Below are 26,032 nucleotides of genomic sequence, written 5' to 3'. Positions count from 1 at the left end.
CGCGTCTGTTCCTTCAAACACGTGCTTGGCTTTTGACAGTCTTATTCGCCATTGTATTTTAGAGTTGATCGGGTAAAACAGGTGTCTCAGCAGACCCCACGTTTCGGCAATGTTCATGCCTCCCTTCATCTTATTGCATCAGCTGCAACAATTCTGTTCGCATAATTTGGTCGCATACTTTTCATTGCTTTGTTATGTGTGGCAATCCTTATCTTAAGGCTTTGGTTCTATTTTTTTTCAATCAGTGCTCCATACAATGTTTCGCCTCCCACATGTGCAAAAGTTGTCGAGCGGCTATTTGAGGGGCACCATCTCTGTCAATTGTCTCATTTGCCTATTCAACATGACGCGTGAGGGTCTCCGTCCATTTGCAATCTTATATGTGGCTGATTGTTCTCGCTTATCTCGGAATGACTTCCAGTTTGTGTTCCTCGGTTGACGCGCGCGACGAGTATTTACACCTTTTTTTAAGAATTATGCTAAAGTGAAGTGATTGCTACGAATATTGCACTCCGAATTCGCCCACTCGTCTACCTGATTGTTGGAGAAGGTCACGCCAGGGGAGGCGTCTGCGCTAACGCTGTTGCCCATCCTAGATGCGCTTTAGGGTCCATGTGAGTGGTGAGGTGGAGCTTGTGCACACCCTCTCATAGCTGCCTGCCTTTCGGATCCTTTTTGACATAACCCCATTCGGGGTGCGCTGCATTAAAATCGACCACTATTAACAAGGGGTTCCTCTCGGCTACCTTTATCGCTTAGCAAAATAGAGCACCGAATCTCACCTTTCTCTGCTGTGGGCTACTGCATACGTTAGGAAGGATACTATAGGCTCATCTTTCTAGCCCGTAAGCATTTCAAAATGTACTGCCTCAATTTCTCTCAAGTTCGCTTTATGCTCCGTCACCGCAATGTTGCGCGTAATGAACGTTTTGACACGAGATTTACCATCAATGTTACTGGAAAACACTTGGTATCTTGAAAGTTTTGGTAATTTAACCGTCTCTTGTAGGGCTAAAGCTAGTGGTTTCTCCTCTATTAGCGTCCTCAAATAGTGTTATACTAACGCTGACTTGCGTTCGAAGCCGCGACAATTCTACTTTCAGAGCAAGAACTCACTTAGTGTGCTCCTGGCCATGTTGGAGCTGATCAAAGTTTTCTCTGCTTTTAGTTGCCATTCTCCAATGGCACCTAATTCTTCCCTTTGCTTCTTTGCTTCACCGCTGAGAAGTTGAATCTAACTTTAAGTCTGATGTATTGCTCCCATAATAAAGGCTATAAAACAATCAAATGCAGCATCAATGTAGCCTCTGGTTGTTTCTCAAGTGCCACCAATGGATTGGCGTCTTCCCCTTGGCGTTTCATTGAGGGTGGTCTATAGAGGATTCTACTATCACCTTTTTTCTTACGGTGCTGCAGGTTGCATAAGATGCGCAGCCGCAGGGACCGAGGGGTTGGGTTTAGATACTAATCTGTGTTGCGCATTTTCGGTGCAGGAGAAACCGGTACGCGCCCGCAATTTCGGTCCATTAAATCCGTGAGTGACTATTTCGGTGACCTCTTTAGGTGTTCCAACTTCTTTCTGTAATTTATCAATCTCGTCTGCCTGTTCATCAAATTTCCCGCGCCCATTCTACCTGTCTGCTTGGAAGTAACTGCGTCGTTCTACGGCGCAGATCATCGGCGCAGATCATCAGCAAACAGCAGCGGCACCACGACAGAAAGAGACTTTGCGCAGGGGCGTGATTTTGGCAGGGCACTTTGGCAGCGGCGACGGCGAGGAAAGCACGTTGGATAACCTCTGCTGTGTTTTACAGGCGCTGACTTCGAAAACTTCCTGTGGTGCCTTGACCCAAGGCGGTGCCTAAAATCGCCTGGACTGAACTTCAAATTTCCCGCGCCCATTCTACCTGTCTGCTTGGAAGTAACTGCGTCGTTCTACGGCGCAGATCATCGGCGCAGATCATCAGCAAACAGCAGCGGCACCACGACAGAAAGAGACTTTGCGCAGGGGCGTGATTTTGGCAGGGCACTTTGGCAGCGGCGACGGCGAGGAAAGCACGTTGGATAACCTCTGCTGTGTTTTACAGGTTGGTTAAACTTTTCGTTCTTGTTCGCTTACGACTTTTCATTCGCTGTCGCTGCTGCCAAGCGATTTGTTTTGAGGACGAATGATTTTGGGGCCCAAACATGACAAAGTGTTGCGGTTGCAGAGCTGAAATTGAAGATGCCGCGAGTGCTATTGTTTGCAGTGAGTGCGAATTCTGTTTTCATGCTTCAGTATGCTCAGGCATGAGTGAACAGGAGTATGCTGAAAAGAAAAAGTCGTTTAAGAAAAGAGCATGGAAGTGTGAGGCCTGCAGGCCGGGGGCATCCAAGAGTACCACACGGCCCGCTGATCAAATAGGAGATGCTCAGCTTAAGATTACGATCATGGACATAGACAAGAAATTAACTTCTCTCCTCACTTTGAATGAAAAGGTAGAAGGAATAGACAGGTCAATTCAGTTGCTGTCGGATCACTTTGATAAAATTCAAGAACGCTTGAGTGGGCATGACAGGGAAATAAAAAACATAAAATGCAAGATCGACAAACTTGAGAAGGAGGATCCAGCTAAGGGTCTCGCCCAGCTTCAGATTGATTTTGATGACCTCGAGTGGCGCAGCCGACGTCTAAATGTGGAGATACATGGAATTCCTGAGACTGCAGGTGAAAATCTTTTAAACAAGGTAAATGATCTTGCGAAAACCTTGAGTTTGACGGAACTTGCTCCGGCGGATATTTCCGCTATTCACAGGATGGCATCGAGGCCAGGTAGAGAGCGTGGAGTGATCCTTCGCTTTGTCCACCAGGACCTTTGAAATATGTGGTTTGAAAAAAGAAAATCCTTGAGGCAGGAACAAGAAAATGTCTACATAACTGAGAATATGACCAAGCGTTCCCGGGCTCTTTTATTAGCAGCTAAAACCTGGGCTAGGAGAGTTGGCTATGACTTTGCATGGCATTCCAATGGGAAAGTCTTGGTGCGTAGGAAGAGTGGAGAACGTGCGCAGGTCATCAGGTGTGAGGATGACTTGTCAGCGTTGAGCAATTGATGTTAGTTTTTTGTGCTGTTTCTTGGTATCTCTTTTTTTTGTTTGTTTTTACTGCTCTGTAAAATGGATGACCTCGGATATATCGCCCTTCGTGAGTTAGCGAAGCGGTTTGGAAACGTACAAAGAGGTTTTCTCCGATGCTTCCATTTAAATGTACAATCATTGGGAAACAAAGTAAATGAACTCGAGTGTCAGTTTAATCAAATGAAAGGTTGTTTTGATGTTGTTATGCTAACGGAAACCTGGAAATCGGATATTTCAGAAGAATTTGAACTACCTCATATGAAAACGTTCTCTGTTTTTCGGCCAAGTCGTCGAGGAGGTGGTGTCACTATGCTACTTGAAAATTCTTTACCAGCCGTATTGCTCGAAAAGTTTACTTCAGTTACTGCTCATTACGAAATGTTATGTGTTCAGTTTCAAGATGTCATAGTTGCTGTGTGTTACCGGCCACCTGATGGTGACTTGTCTGATTTTTTTGCATTTTTAGATGTTTTCTTAACATTTGTAAATCAACATCAATACACTGTTATATTGGGTGGTGATTTCAATATTGACATGGGGCATGAAAGCACGAGAAAGTGTGACTTTGAAACTATTATTGCATGCAACGGTTGCGAAAACATTATAAATAGATCCACTAGAATTAGTCTGTCTTCGGAGACCACCATAGACTTATTTATCACAAACTGTGATCTGTCGTGTGTTACCTGTGCTGTCCTTACGTATCCTATTAGTGATCACATGGCGATATGTTGTTCTGTAAAAACAGCTGCACCTACGTTAATTCAGAATGACATTCCTTATAGTTATCAGCATGTCTCGCCAGCTGCTTTAGATGCTTTCCGTTTAGAGATTGGCACTTTGCATTGGGACAATGTTTTTCACTCAAATGATGCGAACTCAGCCTATGACGCTTTTTTAGAATCGTTTATTTGTATATACAAAAAACACTTCCCTTATAAACAGCGGAAAAAACGTAAAGGTTGTCGGAAGCCTTGGATGACACGTGAACTCTTACGTAAAATAGACAGAAAAAACAGATTATTCCGGAAATTCATACGTACGCGCGACGAGGCGGACCTAATTGCTTTCAAGCAGTTCCGAAATGCCTTAAGTAAAGAAATGAAGAAATCAAAGGAGCTGTATCATATACAAGCATTTACTGTGTGTTCAAAACGAGCAGATGTTTTATGGAATAGAATAAACTCTTTGATGGGCCGAAATTCGAAAACAGAAGAAATTAAGGAGGTACTCCATGACGGAAACTTGGTCAGTGGAGAGGCTATGGTCAATGTTTTTAATGATTACTTCGTTTACAGAGACTTTAGCGACAGATCAACCGCTACTTGCCGAACTCTGGGTCCAGAAATTGCAAACACGTTTTTCTTAGCAGGTACTATCGAACCAGAAGTCCGCACAGTATTTCTCGGCTTAAAAAACAGTCGCAGCTGCGACGCTGATGGCATACAAATAAAACCAGTGAAACATGTTATCGATCAGATCAGTCCAGCACTAACACACATATTCAATCTCTGTATTTCGACAGGGGTTTTTCTTTCGAAAATGCAAACGGCACGCGTAATAGCTCTCTACAAAAAGGGGAACAAGCATAACGTTGCAAATTATCGACCGATATCTATTCTCCCCGTATTTTCTAAAGGTTTCGAAAAAATTATTTTTAGTCGCTTATCCTGTTTTTGCACCAAATATGTCCTGACAAAATCACAATATGGCTTCCAAAAACATAAGTCTACAGAACTCGCCCTACTGGATCAAAAAGAATATATTCAACAACAATTTGAACAAAAAAATAAAGTGGTCGGAATTTTTGTGGATTTCACATAAGCATTTGACTACATTCACCACGGCATTTTATTTGAAAAATTAAACCATTATGGCATTCGCGGGCTCCCACTCATGTTACTTAAAAGCTATCTGGCGCATAGATGTCAATTTGTTTCGATAAATGATTTAGTATCAGATAAGAAAAATATAATTTCAGGGGTACCACAAGGGAGCATTCTTGGCCCTTTATTATTCACTTTATATATTAATGACATAGTCCATATCTCCCCAGAAGTTAAGTTTATTATCTATGCAGATGACACGAGTATATTTGTCACCTCATCATCAGATGTTATTCTTTCTAATAAAGCTAATGACGTCTTACAGAAGTTAGACAACTGGACAAGTAACAATAAGTTAAAAATAAATGCAACTAAAACAAAAGCGGTAGTTTTTCATTCGAAAGGTCAACAAGTGACTTTGAAGAATAATATTGTATTTAGAGGCTCAGATATAGAAATAGTGAAGTCAGTGAAAGTACTTGGGGTACATTTCTCCAGTTCTTTGCAATGGGATGACCACGTAAATAATATTCAAATAAAATTAGGCCGGATAACTGGAATACTCAGCCGTATCCGGTACCTCATCCCCAATTCGGTGAAGTTATTGATATACAAATCGCTGTTTAGTTCTTATCTTAACTATTGCTATTTGGTTTGGGGAACAACTACAGAAACAAACTTAACAAAATTACTGAGAATACAGAAGAAAATACTGAGGCTGATAGAAAACGCTACAGCTCTAGCACCTAGTGACCCACTGTTTAAAAAATATAAGATAATCAAAGTGAATGACCTATATCAATACAGACTACTACGAGAGTACTGCCTTAGCTGCAAACGCGCAAACTTTTTGTTTACGGAAATGGCGAATCTTTGCTTAAAGGAAAAGGCGTATGAAACAAGAAATACAGAAATGTGGAACGTTCCGTACTTTCGCACTAATTATGGTTTTCAGATGCTTCGATGTACTCTACCGCGAATTCTGAATACTTATATTAGCAAAGGTATAGATGTGTCTCATTTAAGTGTCGCAGAATTAGCGGCTCTTTTTGTTCTATAAACTATGTAGCAAACTATGTTATATGTTCTATAAACTATGTATTTATTCAGGTGCAGAAGATTGCTGCAAGTTCCTTTGTTGTGTAAGCTATGTATCAACTACGTTTTCAGGTTTCCTTCCTTTGTGGCATGATCTTTACGTAAAACAATGTGAAAGTGTATGATATTGTGATGTCCTTCATCTGCTGCCATTGTTCACAAAGGGGGCGGAGGATCCCTCAAGCCGTCATTACGGCTTTTCCCTCCGCCTCCTGTTACACTGTACTGTGACGAAGCAAATAAAGCAATCAGCAATCAATCTTTTTCCTGGGAAACCCTGCTGCCAAAGCTTACACTGTTTTGGTCTTTGCTGTGGCTCTGCTTTCTTGACCATGGTTGCGCCGGGTCTCTGGAGGTCGATCTCGCCCTCGGTCTGGAATCAGTCTCCACGCGTGCGGGAGCTTGAGCGGCTATGCTGCTGCTGTCTTCAAGTGGTCTCCTTCAGCGTCGGTAAGGAGTCCGTTGTAGCGCAAAAGTGTTCGAGACCGCGCCTTTCTTTGAAACGATTCAGGGGAGTGCCCTCAGCGATCTCTGGAGCTGGGCTGTAGTTTCTGCTGTTGCCGCATGTTGATCATGCCTTCCCATTGCTTCTTTTCCTCCTGGTAAGAAACCCGGTAAAGGTCTCTGCATTTTAAAAAAAGTGAATATCTATTTCCGCACAGTTTGTACTCGGGATCATATGATAGCCTTGTGGCTATTGCTCCATGTCATAACCACGGCATAGCGACACAAGGACGGACGCATGGACGGACGCAAGGGAGAACGAACGAACGGACGGAAGCACAGACGAAGGGATGAACGGACGCTTTGCCCCACTCATCGTCATTCACTCCGTGGATATTGTGTGATTTATTTCCGAGTCTTCTTACTCCAAGAAACAGAGTATTCCCCCAGCTTCGCATTCGCTGCAGGATATCGGCATCGGAGTAGGTCACAAGGCCTTCATGCACGACGCCTTCTCCGCAGTCCTCCGGTATAACGACCTACGTGGTCACTTCAATCCTTCCCCCTTCGAACATATGGAGCTACAAGTCCGCGTACTTTTTCTTTCCTTTCTGTTTTGATGTTGGCCGCGAGGGTTGTATGTTGTTTTGAATTCATCGAGAAGACGGCCTCTCCTGGTGCGTGACTCGCCTAGTCCGCGACTCCCTTTAAAGGACTTATGACATGGTCACGCAACAATTTTGCGATTTTCAGCGAAACTCGAGGGTAGAGGGTCGAATATATTTGTACACGTGTGAATACTGGACTGTGAGAGATAATTTAAGTCCAAAACAAGCTGTAGAAGTCTTCGGTTGTAAACTCCGCCCACCACTGGCGACTGCCGTTTTGCCGTGGCGTGCGTGACGTCCCAAACCGAAGGAAGCAGGGCCGTCATCTGCTACAGAACGACACCTTCGGCATGCGGTCAGTGAGTTCACTGTGTTGCGAATGTTGTTTGCCGCGTGGTCAGAACAAGTCGAAAGTCACGCAACAATTTGCGGTTTTCAGCGAAAACCGAGGGTAGAGGGTCGAATATGTTTGTACACGTGTGAATACTGCATTGTGAGAGATAATTTAAGTCCAAAACAAGCTGTAGAAGTCTTCGGTTGTAAACTCCGCCCACCACTGGCGACTGCCGTTTTGCCGTGGCGTGCGTGACGTCCCACACCGAAGGAAGCAGGGCCGTCATCTGCTACAGAACGACACCTTCGGCATGCGGTCAGTGAGTTCACTGTGTTGCGAATGTTGTTTGCCGCGTGGTCAGAACAAGTTGAAAGTCACGCAACAATTTGCGGTTTTCAGCGAAAACCGAGGGTAGAGGGTCGAATATGTTTGTACACGTGTGAATACTGGACTGTGAGAGATAATTTAAGTCCAAAATAAGCTGTAGAAGTCTTCGGTTGTAAACTCCGCCCACCGCTGGCGACTGCCGTTTTGCCGTGGCGTGCGTGACGTCCCAAACCGAAGGAAGCAGGGCCATCGTCTGCTACTGAACGGCACCTTCGGCATGCGGTCAGTGAGTTCACTGTGTTGCGAATGTTGTTTGCCGCGTGGTCAGAACGAGTCGAAAGTCACGCAACAATTTGCGGTTTTCAGCGAAAACCGAGGGTAGAGGGTCGAATATGTTTGTACACGTGTGAATACTGCATTGTGAGAGATAATTTAAGTCCAAAATAAGCTGTAGAAGTCTTCGGTTGTAAACTCCACCCACCGCTGGCGACTGCCGTTTTGCCGTGGCGTGCGTGACGTCCCAAACCGAAGGAAGCAGGGCCATCGTCTGCTACCGAACGGCACCTTCGGCATGCGGTCAGTGAGTTCACAGTGTTGCGTATGTTGTTTGTCGCGTGGTCAGAACGAGTCGAAAGTCACGCAACAATTTGCGGTTTTCAGCGAAAACCGAGGCTAGAGGGTCGAATATGTTTGTACACGTGTGAATACTGCACTGTGAGAGATAATTTAGGTCCAAAATAAGCTGTACAAGTCTTCGGTTGTAAACTCCGCCCACCGCTGGCGACTGCTGTTTTGCCGTGGCGTGCGTGACGTCCCAAACCGAAGGAAGCAGGGCCGTCGTATGCTACAGAACGACACCTTCGGCATGCGGTCAGTGAGTTCACTGTGTTGCGAATGTTGTTTGCCGCGTGGTCAGAACGAGTCGAAAGTCACGCAACAATTTGCGGTTTTCAGCGAAAACCGAGGGTAGAGGGTCGAATATGTTTGTACACGTGTGAATACTGCATTGTGAGAGATAATTTAAGTCCAAAATAAGCTGTAGAAGTCTTCGGTTGTAAACTCCGCCCACCGCTGGCGACTGCCGTTTTGCCGTGGCGTGCGTGACGTCCCAAACCGAAGGAAGCAGGGCCATCGTCTGCTACCGAACGGCACCTTCGGCATGCGGTCAGTGAGTTCACAGTGTTGCGTATGTTGTTTGTCGCGTGGTCAGAACGAGTCGAAAGTCACGCAACAATTTGCGGTTTTCAGCGAAAATCGAGGGTAGAGGGTCGAATATGTTTGTACATATGTGAATACTGGACTGTGAGAGATAATTTAAGTCCAAAACAAGCTGTAGAAGTCTTCGGTTGTAAACTCCGCCCACCGCTGGCGACTGCCGTTTTGCCGTGGCGTGCGTGACGTCCCAAACCGAAGGAAGCAGGGCCATCGTCTGCTACCGAACGGCACCTTCGGCATGCGGTCAGTGAGTTCACAGTGTTGCGTATGTTGTTTGTCGCGTGGTCAGAACGAGTCGAAAGTCACGCAACAATTTGCGGTTTTCAGCGAAAATCGAGGGTAGAGGGTCGAATATGTTTGTACATATGTGAATACTGGACTGTGAGAGATAATTTAAGTCCAAAACAAGCTGTAGAAGTCTTCGGTTGTAAACTCCGCCCACCGCTGGCGACTGCCGTTTTGCCGTGGCGTGCGTGACGTCCCAAACCGAAGGAAGCAGGGCCATCGTCTGCTACCGAACGGCACCTTCGGCATGCGGTCAGTGAGTTCACAGTGTTGCGTATGTTGTTTGTCGCGTGGTCAGAACGAGTCGAAAGTCACGCAACAATTTGCGGTTTTCAGCGAAAACCGAGGCTAGAGGGTCGAATATGTTTGTACACGTGTGAATACTGCACTGTGAGAGATAATTTAAGTCCAAAATAAGCTGTAGAAGTCTTCGGTTGTAAACTCCGCCCACCGCTGGCGACTGCTGTTTTGCCGTGGCGTGCGTGACGTCCCAAACCGAAGGAAGCAGGGCCGTCGTATGCTACAGAACGACACCTTCGGCATGCGGTCAGTGAGTTCACTGTGTTGCGAATGTTGTTTGCCGCGTGGTCAGAACGAGTCGAAAGTCACGCAACAATTTGCGGTTTTCAGCGAAAACCGAGGGTAGAGGGTCGAATATGTTTGTACACGTGTGAATACTGCATTGTGAGAGATAATTTAAGTCCAAAATAAGCTGTAGAAGTCTTCGGTTGTAAACTCCGCCCACCGCTGGCGACTGCCGTTTTGCCGTGGCGTGCGTGACGTCCCAAACCGAAGGAAGCAGGGCCATCGTCTGCTACCGAACGGCACCTTCGGCATGCGGTCAGTGAGTTCACAGTGTTGCGTATGTTGTTTGTCGCGTGGTCAGAACGAGTCGAAAGTCACGCAACAATTTGCGGTTTTCAGCGAAAATCGAGGGTAGAGGGTCGAATATGTTTGTACATATGTGAATACTGGACTGTGAGAGATAATTTAAGTCCAAAACAAGCTGTAGAAGTCTTCGGTTGTAAACTCCGCCCACCGCTGGCGACTGCCGTTTTGCCGTGGCGTGCGTGACGTCCCAAACCGAAGGAAGCAGGGCCATCGTCTGCTACCGAACGGCACCTTCGGCATGCGGTCAGTGAGTTCACAGTGTTGCGTATGTTGTTTGTCGCGTGGTCAGAACGAGTCGAAAGTCACGCAACAATTTGCGGTTTTCAGCGAAAATCGAGGGTAGAGGGTCGAATATGTTTGTACATATGTGAATACTGGACTGTGAGAGATAATTTAAGTCCAAAACAAGCTGTAGAAGTCTTCGGTTGTAAACTCCGCCCACCGCTGGCGACTGCCGTTTTGCCGTGGCGTGCGTGACGTCCCAAACCGAAGGAAGCAGGGCCATCGTCTGCTACCGAACGGCACCTTCGGCATGCGGTCAGTGAGTTCACAGTGTTGCGTATGTTGTTTGTCGCGTGGTCAGAACGAGTCGAAAGTCACGCAACAATTTGCGGTTTTCAGCGAAAATCGAGGGTAGAGGGTCGAATATGTTTGTACATATGTGAATACTGGACTGTGAGAGATAATTTAAGTCCAAAACAAGCTGTAGAAGTCTTCGGTTGTAAACTCCGCCCACCGCTGGCGACTGCCGTTTTGCCGTGGCGTGCGTGACGTCCCAAACCGAAGGAAGCAGGGCCGTCGTCTGCTACCGAACGGCACCTTCGGCATGCGGTCAGTGAGTTCACTGTGTTGCGTATGTTGTTTGTCGCGTGGTCAGAACGAGTCGAAAGTCACGCAACAATTTGTGGTTTTCAGTGAAAACCGAGGGTAGAGGGTCGAATATGTTTGTACACGTGTGAATACTGGACTGTGAGAGATAATTTAAGTCCAAAACAAGCGGTAGAAGTCTTCGGTTGTAAACTCCGCCCACCGCTGGCGACTGCCGTTTTGCCGTGGCGTGCGTGACGTCCCAAACCGAAGGAAGCAGGGCCGTCGTATGCTACAGAACGACACCTTCGGCATGCGGTCAGTGAGTTCACTGTGTTGCGAATGTTGTTTGCCGCGTGGTCAGAACGAGTCGAAAGTCACGCAACAATTTGCGGTTTTCAGCGAAAACCAATGGTAGAGGGTCGAATATGTTTGTACACGTGTGAGTACTGCACTGTGAGAGATAATTTAAGTCCAAAACAAGCTGTAGAAGTCTTCAGTTGTAAACTCCGCCCACCGCTGGCGACTGCTGTTTTGCCGTGGCGTGCGTGACGTCCCAAACCGAAGGAAGCAGGGCCGTCGTCTGCTACCGAACGGCACCTTCGGCATGCGGTCAGTGAGTTCACTGTGTTGCGTATGTTGTTTGTCACGTGGTCAGAACGAGTCGAAAGTCACGCAACAATTTGCGGTTTTCAGCGAAAACCGAGGGTAGAGGGTCGAATATGTTTGTACACGTGTGAATACTGGACTGTGAGAGATAATTTAGGTCCAAAATAAGCTGTACAAGTCTTCGGTTGTAAACTCCGCCCAACGCTGGCGACTGCTGTTTTGCCGTGGCGTGCGTGACGTCCCAAACCGAAGGATGCAGGGCCGTCGTATGCTACAGAACGACACCTTCGGCATGCGGTCAGTGAGTTCACTGTGTTGCGTATGTTGTTTGTCACGTGGTCAGAACGAGTCGAAAGTCACGCAACAATTTGCGGTTTTCAGCGAAAACCGAGGGTAGAGGGTCGAATATGTTTGTACACGTGTGAATACTGCACTGTGAGAGATAATTTAGGTCCAAAATAAGCTGTACAAGTCTTCGGTTGTAAACTCCGCCCACCGCTGGCGACTGCTGTTTTGCCGTGGCGTGCGTGACGTCTCAAACCGAAGGAAGCAGGGCCGTCGTATGCTACAGAACGACACCTTCGGCATGCGGTCAGTGAGTTCGCTGTGTTGCGTATGTTGTTTGTCACGTGGTCAGAACGAGTCGAAAGTCACGCAACAATTTGCGGTTTTCAGCGAAAACCGAGGCTAGAGGGTCGAATATGTTTGTACACGTGTGAATACTGCACTGTGAGAGATAATTTAGGTCCAAAATAAGCTGTACAATTCTTCGGTTGTAAACTCCGCCCACCGCTGGCGACTGCTGTTTTGCCGTGGCGTGCGTGACGTCCCAAACCGAAGGAAGCAGGGCCGTCGTATGCTACAGAACGACACCTTCGGCATGCGGTCAGTGAGTTCACTGTGTTGCGAATGTTGTTTGCCGCGTGGTCAGAACAAGTCGAAAGTCACGCAACAATTTGCGGTTTTCAGCAAAAACCGAGGGTAGAGGGTCGAATATGTTTGTACACGTGTGAATACTGCACTGTGAGAGATAATTTAAGTCCAAAATAAGCTGTACAAGTCTTCGGTTGTAAACTCCGCCCACCGCTGGCGACTGCCGTTTTGCCGTGGCGTGCGTGACGTCCCAAACCGAAGGAAGCAGTGCCGTCGTATGCTACCGAACGGCAACTTCGGCATGTGGTCATTGAGTTCACTGTGTTGCGAATGTTGTTTGCCGCGTAGTCAGAACGAGCCGAAAGTGTTGCAAAGTTTTGCGGGTACCATCGCCATGTCGTCGGCACCATTATCAGCGCAAGATTTGGGCAATAATCCATCTAGCAGCAAAAGATCTAGCAGCGTGTACGCTGCGCATTTTCACTTCGACTCCAATGCCACCAGCTCGAGCGACGACGAAAGCGTCGAAGACGAAGCTAACCTAGATGCCAAGAACCTATGTCTTTTGTCAGACATTGCAGACGGCCTTCCGCAATGATAACTAGTTTTATTTCAAGCGTGCCATGTTGACAAGCGAGCTTAACGTATAGGAGACGCTGCATTGGCGAGCAGAACGTTGGCACAGCATCCGTCTGAAGCCTCGGCTTTTGCACTAACGTCCCGAACTAGCCGAGAAGACGCTGGTCATCATTGTATAGCCTACCGTGAAGTTTGCCGAGCACAAAACAGATGTGTAACTTGCGCACCAGCCCTTGCTGCGCACGTTTATCTCCCAAGCCTTGCGTTAGGCGGGATCTTTAGAGAACTTGAAGAATGGCACAGTACTATTTCTGCTTTGTACACTCTGACACCCCACAGCGCAGCGTGGGCGACGCGGTGGCATTGCTTCAACCGCTGCAAGTCATTCAGTTCCAGTGGCACGTTGAATATTGCTCAAACGACTTAATTGCAAACGCAGCCGATCACAAATTACGATCACCTTCCGTACTGCACACCAAGCAGAAGCTCGCGGAGTGATCGGTTTGTTGCATCATGGCTAGCGAGTCATGATGCAACAAACAATGTTGCCCCACCGCTAGGCCGCTCGCTCAGTTATAAAAATATTCGATTATAAACTGCCGACACAATCGAATTCACTAAAATTTTGCCAGCTGGTTTGTGAACGTACAAGGAACAACTTATCCAACACTTATTATATAGCTCAAAATTGGTTGTCGTGGCCCCTTTACACTATGGAGTCATTATGATAGTCACATTGTCTGACGCCCATGGCAATGAAAGTTTATAGCACGCATTATTACTCCGCTATTACATGTTGCATTGTGAGGCCTAAATACAGGACGCGTGTGTCGTTGAAGCAAGCATGAATGTCATTTTCACTGAATTTACAAGCAGATGAACCTATATTCACTGTATTTCCAAGTAGGTGCGTGCCTGCGTAGTAGTACACCAGCTTGTCACGCAATCGGCTTAGGTTTAATAGACTTAGGTATAATCTCGAAAACGTTTATTGATTACTTTAGTTGCATCTTCTTCGATTTTTGATAACGTGCAAGATGATGACTTATCGAATGGCGCTGACACAGCTGCCGACACTGGAACTTCTGTGAAAGGACCTGGTTATTGCTGTCGTATTAAAACGCTAAGAACCCCAATCTGGGAAAAACTTGATGAAGCAGAGGCGTTAACACCAATGATAACCTTACGAAATGGTATACAAATAAGGCGTACCTCTCATAAGCAGCATATCTTGCGATAAAACGACCACAGAATGATTCAGGGATCACTTTGAAACTACAGAGGGAAAACGGTATCGGAAGTGGCCATGATCATAATAGTTTATTTATTTATTTATTTATTTATTTATTTATTTATTTACAAGTACTGCTGTCCCATGCCTGGGACATTGCAGGAGTGGGTACAGAAAAATCAACGAAAGCACAGAAACAAACAATAGTGCGCACAAATTTATGTGACTAACACATAAAATTTTTCCCGAACTCTACAGTGTTCAGTCTACGCAATGCACCATCAAGCTTGTTCCAAATTTCCACCACATGCGGAAAAAAAGAGAATTTGTAACAATCCAAACGAGACCTGAAGGGTACAAGGTTCAAAGCGTCTGTACTACGTGTTGTACGCGCTGATATATCAGCGAAAGATAAGGGCGCGTGAACGCGGGTCATTTTGTGTACAATCTTGTGCAACAAGATAATAGTCTCACGTGTACGGCGGTGTTCCAGTGAATGAAGTGACAACAAATGAGCATGTGAAGACGGCGAGAAGTCCCGATCATAATGGTTAAAAACGAACCGTATAGCCTTATTCTGCCCAGATTCTAACCTGTTTTTATCTTGCTCAAGATGAGACGACCAAACCACAGAGGCGTACTCGAGCATCGGTCTCACTAGTGTCTTGTAGGCAGTTAACTTACAATCTTTTGTCGAGTTTTTCAATCTTCGCTTTAAGTAACCAAGTTTCCTTAGAGCTTGACAAGTTATCTGAACAACACGTTCGCCCCATTTAAGGTCATGTGTGAAGGTGATGCCTAGGTATTTGAATTCACTCACATGTGCTAGGGTGGACCCATTGTAGTTATACCTGAAACTGAGAGGCTGTTTTTATTTGAGAAAGTCATAGCTACAGTTTTCGTGTAATTTATGGGCATTTGCCACGTTGAGCTCCAATCACAGAATAACGAGAATACGTTGTTGAGGACTGACTGGTATTGCAAGGTAGTAATGCAGTTGTTGGAGTTTAACATCGCGAAACCACCGTGTGATTCTGTGAGACGCCGTACTGGAAACTCCGGAAATTCTGGCCACCTAGGGTTACTTAGCGTCCACCTAATTCTAAGCATTCTCACCTCCCTCGAATATTTGGCCCCGCTGTCGGAATTGCATCACCCGACCTGTTGATCAGCGGCCAAGAACATTTGCCACTAGCCCGCCACGGTGGTTAAGTCCCCGCGCTGCGCGCAAGACGATCGAAGCAGCTGGTGGAAAGTGGGGCTGCTCGTGAGCACGCAATAGAAAAGTATCTAAACAAGGCAACGCGGGTTTTGCTTTCTTCTCTATATCTACATTCTGCACGGGAAGTTTCAGCTATTTACAGACTTTCAGGGTGGGAATGAGGAAACGGCTTTATAAACAATAGCCCGAATGGCTTTCCGCAGTTCGTCGAAGTCGAGGACTCAAAACGCTGCACTAAATGTAGTTGAGTGACATTTGTTATTACTTTTGTACCATCGTTTTGATTGTTGTCGCTTCAAAAATAAGTTCTTAGACCGCCAGGAGAAGGTTACTCATCAGCCCAGCGAAAATTTCTTGCCTTACTTCGCGCAGAATGAAATGGTCTGCCTTTTCCTCGGGCATCGGGGGTTGGGGTGGCGGAATATCTCGCTAATACCTCCCGCGAAAATTTTAACGTCCTCTTTTTGAATTTTCACCCGTGTGACGAGAAGATTTAGTGGCGTCCTTTAAATGGGAGGCAACACATCTGATGACACTTCTAAAACCAGTTCGAAAAATACCGAACGATAATTCATTGGGCTCTCTCTTTATGAACTATGTCCTAACGGATTTGTTGAAACAAAAGCAGATGGCGTAGGTTCTCGTGCGAGTCGCCGTTATTGTATACGCAAATATGTGCTGCACTTCGAGCTTGCTTTCTGGATATTGAAAACTGGCCGCTGCAAGCGTCCGCGGTTCCATGGTCTGATGTAAAACCTGTGTTGTGGATGACACATGGCCATATGTGTTGCTGCTGACTTAGTCATTGTGGTTGATGCCTCATTCGGAGCAGTCCGTACTCTGGCTGTAGTCCTTGTAGTCTGTTTCAGTTTCAGTTTTTTTTTTGTTACAAAGCATCGATTACATAAAACTTGTATACAGATGCGGGTCCCAGAGTATAAATACTGAAAACTGGACCCTCAGTTGAAATGTGAAACAAAAGTGCTTGGAAAAAAAATTGGTAGCGATTAGCAGGTAGTTATAGAAACTTATACATGGCAAAACAAGAAGCAACATGATGGAACAGGTAAAAACTAAAATACTACAATAAAGTGAAAGGTACATTGTGAAAAATGATATTAAAAGCAATGCTAAGGAAAGTCAGATATGACACAGAAGCAATACAGAATAGAAATTGAGCACCAAAAATTGACAGAAAAAATGAAAATTTCACACGAAAAACAAAAATAAGTACATAAAATAAATGAGAGTAAGTGAAAAAAAAACTATATACCATAACTAAGGAAAGCAATCAGGATTGAAAACGAAAGATTTTTATTGATGTTTTGAAAAGTAAAAATGAAGGCAAAGAAATGAATTCAAACGCCAAACTATTCCAAAGGTGAATGGTAGATAATTTTGATGTTTTTTTACTGTAGTTAGTGAGAATGGGTGGTAGCAAGTAATTGTGTTTAGAAGCGAACCTGGTGGGGCAAGTATTCTTGAGCGAGCTACATTCAAAATATTACAATGAGAGCCGAGAATTGAGTAACTTATAAAACAATATACTTATGAAATACTGCTATAACTTGTTAACAGATACAACTTTCTGCTCATTAAGCAGGCTAAAGGCATCCGAACGCGAAAAACTAAGTTATGATGCGCATGGCTTGATTTTGTATATGTTCAATGGAATGAAAATAACATTTATAGGTTATTACCCCAAGCAAATATGCCGTAGTTATTATGCGAATGAATAAATGCAAAGTACAGTTAATGCAATGCAGGAGGCAAAAATATTGACCTGCCTCGATAAGTGAACGGATACCAAAGGCCGACTTCTTTTTAATATAGTTGATGTGAAGATGAAACTTCATATGGCTGTCCAATGTCACACCTAGAAATACCGCAGAGTCAATCATGGAAATAAAAAAGTTTAAAGGCTTTTGGTGGGGGTGTAAAACCAATTATTTAGTTTTACATGAATCAATAAGTAGTTCATTATTGTTACACTATTTAAGTAGGAGGTCAAGTGCCATATTCAGCTTATTTAGGAATTAATCACGTACTGATATAGTTGTATTGTCTGGGTACACTACATAGTGGCATAAATTAGTGACGTCCGGTAAGTCATTAATGTAAAGAGTAAAAATCAAAGGCCCCGAAATTGAACCTTGAGGCACTCCTTGGTTAGTAATTTTAGGAAAAGAAAATGTTTAACGTACGTATATCACAAACTCTCGGTTCGTTAGATAATGCTTTAAAAACGTTAGAGCAGGGCCTGTGATTCCTTAGGCTTCTAATTTACGATACAAAACGGCGTGATTGATGTTGTAAAAGGATTTAGTGAGGTCGAAGAAGACGGAACCGATGAAGCTCATTCCCATCAAGACTGTTTGAAATATATAGCTATATATAGCTGAAATATATAGCTGAAAATTTTTAATGGGGTTGGTGTTCCCTTCACCACTTGGACTAAGCTAACGGCTTATTGGGCGTGTCCTTGTAAAATGAAAACGCAGCGGATAAAAATTGAGCGCTTCAGTGACGAAACATGCGCCCAGTAAAAAAAAGAAACATTCTGGGTTTAGAAAATGGGGTCAGTACGAACGTCGTTTGTCAGTAATCTGATCAGCAGTAAAGCGCGTTAGCATTCGGACATGCAGAATTGAAGGCTCAAGCATTATCGGTCTTGTCTGCATTGGTGCCAACATAAACAATTGCGCTCGTTTGTAGCGATACCTTTTTAGCATACCTAATACATTATGAAAGTTCTAACACACTGGGCCGTGGTTTGCGCAAGGTAGTTGGAACTCGTGTAACTTGCCGGGTATCCAAACATGAAAAAAGCACGCGTAGGACTATATCAATTGTTACCAAGGTTTCTGGCTCTCACCACTCTTCGTGAATGACTTCACTACAAAACTGCGCGAAAAATCGACAAGAAACAGAGAAGGCACACACACAAGCGCAGACTAGCAACTTCTCTGTTTCTTGTCGATTTTTCGCGCAGTTTTGTAGTGATGATTTACCAACTCGCCCAGCGTTCAGTACTCTTCGTGAATGCTTGCAGTATGTTTGTTTTCGATTCTGATTACTGCATAACATGTTTTTTGCATAAGGCAGCAAGGGTTAGTGTTAATCACAACGCTTCAATTTTTACAGAAGGTGTACATGTGCTTCTCAGTGTCCTGTCAAAACGTCCGCCTACTAACCACGTTCGAGGTTGCAATCACCGTCTACAAAATAAAACGTTTTTAATCGTACATTTATAGTCGCCTAATTATAGCTAGATCTCTAATTGAAAGAGAGTACTTGACAGCAAGACCTCCAACTCCACACGAACGAGCGTTCGTCCGTGTTTCTCCTATCTTTGTTTTCTTTGTTTGCGAGCACTGTTATACCTTTCGAATTTAGCCGGATGTCTGTGCAGGGTAAAAAAAACACAAAATGTGCGGATTTTTCGGGTCCCTCTTTTACGGCGTTTTAAATGAACATATCGTGGTTTCGGTAGTAAAACCACATATTCAGAGTGCCCTTCAGAAGATTACAAGGACTGTTTCTAGAAAGTGCTTCGTGTGCCTCAAACTCTTAATGTTTCATAACTTCTTTTATGTAAGCTGGAGTTTAGAGTTGAATATGAAAGCGCTAGATAGATTATACGCCTTTTACCTTTGCTGGTGTCATTATGCTAGAAATACAATGACTTGCGCTCTTTTCAACTGGGCGTGGAAAGGTAGTAAGATTTGTGCTTTTCTTCCTCCTAATGTCCGAGGTACTCACTTTAAGGTAGGTCAGCTGTAGCAGACTGTAGATGGACGAATATGTGGTGTTTGACGTCCCAATATCACCATATGAATATGAGAGATGCCGTAGTGGAGAGCATCGAAAATTTCTATCATCTGGAGTTCTTTAAAGTGCACCTGAATAAGAGCAAAGTGCCCCACGGCATTTTCACCTTCATGGAAAATGCAACCAGTGCAGCCGGAATTCGGTTCCGTGACCAGCGGGTCGGCAGCCGAGTACGTTAGTCACTACACCACCGCGGTGGTACTGCAGCACACTGTCGGCTATTTTAGGGTGGCAAGAATGTGAATATGATATATATTATTATGGACGGAGAATATACTGGTCTTCTTCGTACGTCTGAACGTATTAACATTTCGAAGCACCTCCTTAAGGAAATACGAAATAGAGCGCAAGTGCCGCTTCATATCTTTATTGAAGCTATGAAACAAAAAACATGCGGGCTTGTTTCAAAGGCAGCATTGAGACTTGTCTAATGGTGCCTGTCCCACAGCTTCTTGATCTTCAGGTGAACTGGCGCAAAGATTTCGTCAAAGTAGGGCAATGCACTCTTCACGCGGTCGTAGTACACTGCAAGTTTTGGGTATTTTGCTCTGTGGACGCTTGGCACCTGCAAGAAGGAGAAAAAATAGAACGGCAACCGCAGGGTGATTGAGAATTCCTCTGAAGACCTCTATTTATCTGAAGCTCCTTTAGACTCATTTAAATATTACCTAAAAGGCATGTATCTGAATGCAGCTGATTTCTACATAGCCACAAATTATTTCGTGACCAGCAGATAGTGAACCACAAGTTTGCATTTATTCTAACAAATTGATGGAGCTTAGCCTTGTTCGTTGTATTTTCAACTCAATTATCCCACAAGATTACTGAAGACGGTGAAAAACTTCTATTTTTTCTGGACATGAATTTCATTTTGCATGACAGCCCGTGACGTCATTTCAGGTAAATGTAGCAGTTAGCGGCGTAGCTTTTCTGACTCAGAGAAAATGCGTCCTTCAGGGTCTATGCAGAACTCAGAAATTGCCTGCAGGTCTCATGAAGATAGTTGCGCATGACAATATTTCCAGGGTATCTACAGCTTCATATTAGCGGAATATTAAAAAAAGTGTCTCTATTTCGCAGTTCCTACATCATGAACGTGCCTGCAGCTGCAAGCGCAAGACTTGGCGGTTCCTCATAGTGCCATAAAAAAAACCTACGGCGAAAGAATACGACTGACATTAAAAAGCTATTGTGCACGTTGATATACATACTAAATACGATGCCTCTACGATGGGGATATGCACTAGTAGTTTTCATCAGAGTTTTCGATGGAACTTCCGCAGGCGGAAACGATCGATGAACACTATCCTTGTTACGTGACCATGCGAACTAGCTAGATGGATACGACTAGCTCACTGAAATTCTCTATCATAGTAAGAGACAGATGATGCAGGCAGCTTTGAGCAGAATAGATGCAGTTTTTTTTTGGGGGGGGGGGGATTATGTCCCCTTGTTTAGATTCCAGTCATCCCGGCTTTCATAATATCCACAAAACCAAAGTTCCATTTTTTTTCTTTTGTGATTAATGTAGAGTATTGCGTTCTGAGCGGCAGACTGTAAAGGGCAATGAGCTGATGTCATCGTAAAACTATGGGCGGCGTAAGTCACTAGGTTAGCCTTACCTCTAGGCAGATGGTGACGTAACCAATCAGACAGAGGTCAGCAAGGGTCATCTTGTCACCAGCGGCAAACTTGCTTTCTCCAAGTAGGCGCTCAAGACACTTGAGCACTTTTTATTCGCACTCCTTTACCTCATCTGCGCTTGGCTTGGTACCTTTCAAGCATCGATCACGCTGCGCAGAATATGAAAAAAAACTTTACTGTGGCACCTTCTTACAGGTGAAATATTTATTATAAGTGAGTAAAGAACCTGACACATTATTGGAATGAACGAAACAAATGCAGAAGTATATAAAAAAAACTCACTGCTAGCTGTGCCTACAGAAGTATCACTGCTAAACAGTCCTTCTTATAAGCTTGATATTTTAGTGAGAAATTGCCTGCCTAGGCACTGTAAGGTATAAAAAAAAGTTCAAGTACTGCCCTGACTATTACAAAAACATCTAGTATTATCCTGCACTATACTTAGTAAAAAGCATAAATGCAGTGCCATTAAATAATACTGCATAATTGCCAGCACGTCACAAAGCATTATTTTATTTATCGACATGTTTTTGACAGGTGATTTAAAAAAAAAGTTACGTTCGTCTATCTACGGATGGTAGAGTGAATGGTGTTCTGTAAGGCTCGGCTTAAGTTAGCTGACACGTTCGTGCTAAAAGGCATGCCAACACAGATCCGCAATCTGAGAGTAAGGCAGAGACAAAGAAAGAAGTGACGCATTGTATATACCCTACTGCGAATTTTCAATCACGATAACCAATCATTCGAAGAAGCTTTCTATATACGACTATTGTACTTGCTTTATATACGCCAAAGAAACATTATGCTAAGAGAGATGTCAATGAATACAAATAAAAAAAAGCATCGGAGCTCATTTCAGGCAGTTCTTAGCATTTAGAGATTTGAACTTCACAGTGGCTTTTCCATCAGCCTGGTTGGTGTTACCTTAGTTTAGTTCCCTTAGAAGGTGGTACTTGCAGGTAGTGCGCAATCTAACGAGGTAATCTACATTTTACTCACATTACAATGAGAGCATACCGGTTAGTGTGGACGCTGAAAATTCATTCAACAAATGCTGAAATATGACTTAGTGTCATGCTTACGATATATCATCACCGTTTACAGGCAGGTTAACGCTAGTAAGATCCAAGTAAAATAATTTCTGCTTTCAAATATCATTGCAATGCATGCCTCCTTCAACCTGCTGATGCTGTTTTCATGAGTCTATGAACTAGCCAATTCGCACAAACACGCTGCCTCTCGAGAAAAACGCTTCTGCTAAGCACACAACATAACCCATCTCTAGGAAAGCGAGCCTTGTCTGTGGCTTCGAAAATACGGTTGCAGGTGCAACATATATACTTTATTCTTCTTATACTACCGCTTGGCTTTGTGTATTTCTATTTTACGACTGAAAAAAGTAAGAATTCTTGTTAATATTTGCTGCTACTGTTATAGTTCCGGGAGGTAGAACTAGTGAAGCTGCCTACATGCAGATTTTATCCCACCATCCTTGCTGTTTAAACATGTTTTAATCTATTTCGCAATAAATTTCACTTCACTTCACGTATCACCGGGGCAATGTATTGCACAGCCACATACTGTAGCAATGGTCAATGAATTTTGCTGACAACACAAATTGGCAACTTTTCCACAAGCATGGTTTCTAGATTAAATGGTCGAGACAAGGAGTCATATTTTTATTAGTGCTCTAATAATGTTATGCCGCGTGCGTGCCACAATGTGTGAGAAGTTTTGTTCTCCTTTCATCGATGGTGGCTAGCGTCTTGGTACGCATGAATTAACAAAACCAAAGCCGATTTCAAGTGCAAACATGTGTGTTAGGCAAAGATAAGAACAAAAGAAAGGCTGCCGTTCTTTTTTGTACTAAATCTCCAAAAGTAGACATGACTAAACCAACATTTTCGTAGATTCTGCTCCATATTTCAAGCTCTAAATTCACTTGATGGCAAAACAAAGGCGTTTTACACTACGGTTCACTGTTTTGTGGAACATGGAAGAGTGACTTGGAAGTTGCGGTTTCCGTTTTTGATAGAGTCGGAAATACTTCATGAACGTGTAAATAAATTTAATGAACGTAAAATAAATCCTCAGGTGATCAGAACGGCCGGAGCCCTTCTCCACAGTGGCTCTCAGAATTGTATCTTGGTTTCGGGAAGTGAAATACCCACAAATATATTAACAGGTAAGAACAGATTAACATATCACTTTAACAAAGTTTAAGCAGTGGAAAACTTGTACTCACGAGATAAGTCCCTAGGATAGGACTAATGTTGCCATTGGCTGCAGCAAGCACCTGGTCGATGCGAGGCGTGTCTTAATGCAGTTTGGATAGAGCTGTGAATCAGGAGCATACTTCCGTAGAAGATAGTAGGCAATGGCCGTGCTGCACAGACACAACGGTTGACATGCTAGTTAGAAGCAGAATCTTGAATAGATTAGCAAAGGGGTGCGAAGCTGCGGAAATAAAAAGTTCATGGCGCAGCTATAGAGCGTAGTGATAGATGAATCGCACCTCTCGTAGACAATCAAGCCGCCGTCTTCAATCACAGGAACCTTGTGGAAAGGATTTTTCTGCAAGAAAAGAAATGTGGCAATGCGTAATCTGAAATTGCGGAGTTTGTGGGATATTTTTAGGGCTGCTTCCTGCATTGATTGGAACATTCTGAAAGGCAGTGCAGTGTTCAAGCCAGAATGCTTTGTGAACTCGTAATTGCTAGAATAAGTCTAATGGTGTTGAGAATTAGGCTTGACTCATAAGCTCCAAGTGTTTCTGCCCAGACCCGATTTTGACTGCACACTTAGCCGTTTTGAACACAAATTAAGGTAACCACATTTATGCAAGCATTACTGGGTTTATCGGCTAGAAAGAAACCTGTTTTGCCTAATAAATCCAGGTATGTATTGTTACTTCTTATCTCAACTCTTGAGGAATGACTGTGCACCCCACGCGTCGACAAGGTGAAAGTGCATGGTATCCTCCTCACTGCTGCTCATGGTTAACAAATTCACTATTAAGGACGCAATGCAGTCTAGTTTTTTTGTTATGATTTTCGCTAAGCTAACATGCAGAGACGCGTCTTTCTTTGTACTGAGCACAAGAGTTGCGCTGCAAAGCAAAGGCTACAAATATATCTTAATATGTTTGTTGCAAACTAGGTACGGTTGAGCTTCGTGCTAACATGAAGCGTTGCAGTTATTTTGGTAAGGGCTACGATAGCTCATAAATGGGTATTCGTTGTTTCGTGAAGGTTCAAGAATACGAAATGAAGAACGTGTTCATTCCATGAATGGAAAGGCGCTAGCACATGCCATGTGCATACCTTGAGGAAGTCTCCAGAGTGGTGTTCTCCTTTGCCAAAATCGATGTCTTTGAGGTTCAGTTGAACGCCAATCTCTTTCGCCAAGCAGCGAATGAAGCCGCAGTGTGGGCTTCCCACAAGGTTGTACAGCAAGACAGGCATGATGATCTCAGGCGACGAACGGAAGTCTGTCTGATGTGCAATAGTGGTGAACTGAAGCCATATATATACAGCCACCAAGGGAGATGATGAAACAAGGGACGAAAGAAGAAGCAAACGGGAAGCATGGAGCAGCTTGAATGAGTAATCAATGCCTTATTTGTTATCTCTTGATCAAATAAAAGTGACGAGAAGGTTACCAGATGACCTTCGAGGAAAGCACGGGCCGCAATAACGTTCTACCAGCAGTTGCGACCAGTTTCGAGCACGTGCACTGTAGCACCGCTATCACTGTTTCCATTTATAGTGGTTGTTGGACGGCGATAGAATAGTAAGAGGTCCAAAGACAGAAATAAATACGCTCGGCACGCTACGCCATGGCAGCAGTGTAAAGTTATATTATTCAACAGTGAAGATATGCCTAGTATATTATCAATGTTGCGGCTTGACCAATTCCAGGGGGAACATGCGTACTAGCAACACCAGAATTGATGTGAAGCACTCATTCTCGGGAAGATGCTGGCCCTTGACAGTGCTACATCAATCAACTTCAGTGCATGGCAACTAACCACGATTCACGTTAACCAGACGTGACCGCTGTATGAAAGGTGTACATATCTAATGTTTATAATATTGGATAGGCAGCACTGCAACCACTATTGACGCTTCACAAAGATCAGCGTCTATTCGAAAAGTAGTTCCGAGACCTCGCGTAGCTCTGTGGTAAAATTATTTATTGCCACGCAGAATGCTTTAGTTTCATTCCGTCTGAGACCCTGTGATTTATTCTTGGCATTGGTAGGGTACACGCTACCGATGTCGGGTATTTATTAACGCTCACGCGTTAAAATGGACCATGTGTGTTCTTGTCGTTTCCGAGTAGATACTAATTACCTGTGGCACATACTCGCATACCAGCAGCACATACCCACCCATAGGTATGTGCCGCTGTCTGGTAGTAATTCTTTAACGACGTTCGTGACGGGGTTGTGGCATTATTCATGTCTTGACCAGCGCGTTGTATTCGTCAAACCATCTTACCCTCCCATGCGATTATCGGTTCAGGCCATGTTAAGAGGGTGACCACGAGAGCACCTAAACGTAAGCGGCTAGATAGATAGGTAGATGATTACACTCAAAGTCACCGAAGTTTGCTGAGAAATGCTTCGCATTTAAAAAGTAAAGTGTACCACTGCCCATTTGTATTATGTGCATCCAACTACGACTGCTCAATACCATGAAGAGTCACGATGAACCAATGACGAATTCTGCATAGCGCCGTTCACGACGAGATGCGATGTGCCGCTGCCCCGAGACCGTCAGGCGTCCATTCGGTTTTCCGTGGCGTTTTCTTCGCCAAGAAGAAGCTGTAGATGTAGATGTAGATCCTTAACTTGTGGCTCACACCTACCCTGGAGAATCGGCCAAGAATCGGGTAGCTTAACAAAAAAAAAGAATGTATATAAATAAACACTGGCAAAAAGAAAATTCACAGAAATATTGTTTTTGTCAATTATGTCTGCGAAAAAATTTTGATGAATTAGTTTCTACTGACTGAGCAATAAATGATTGATATCAATGAAAATTTTTCTGTAGCCTACATGGTTTAACTGAGAAACTTTTGGTATTG

At 44.1% G+C, this 26,032-nt stretch overlaps 1 protein-coding gene across 1 annotated transcript; it reads right to left on the bottom strand.

Annotated features, from left to right (window-relative positions):
• Window positions 1–19,723: 19,723 nt before the first annotated feature.
• LOC119159928 (glutathione S-transferase 4) lies at window positions 19,724–24,486 on the bottom strand. Its single transcript, XM_037412724.2, is given in 6 exon segments — window positions 19,724–19,862; window positions 20,920–21,090; window positions 23,187–23,251; window positions 23,254–23,327; window positions 23,457–23,515; window positions 24,265–24,486. Coding segments are annotated over 6 exon segments (648 nt in total). The 5' UTR covers window positions 24,406–24,486; the 3' UTR covers window position 19,724.
• Between the last annotated feature and the right edge of the window lie 1,546 nt (window positions 24,487–26,032).

Source organism: Rhipicephalus microplus, chromosome 3, assembly GCF_043290135.1.
Source record: "Rhipicephalus microplus isolate Deutch F79 chromosome 3, USDA_Rmic, whole genome shotgun sequence".
In the NCBI taxonomy this organism is placed as follows: domain Eukaryota; kingdom Metazoa; phylum Arthropoda; class Arachnida; order Ixodida; family Ixodidae; genus Rhipicephalus; species Rhipicephalus microplus.
The sequence above is the reverse complement of the archived record's forward strand: the minus strand, read 5'-3'. Positions and strand labels throughout refer to the sequence as shown.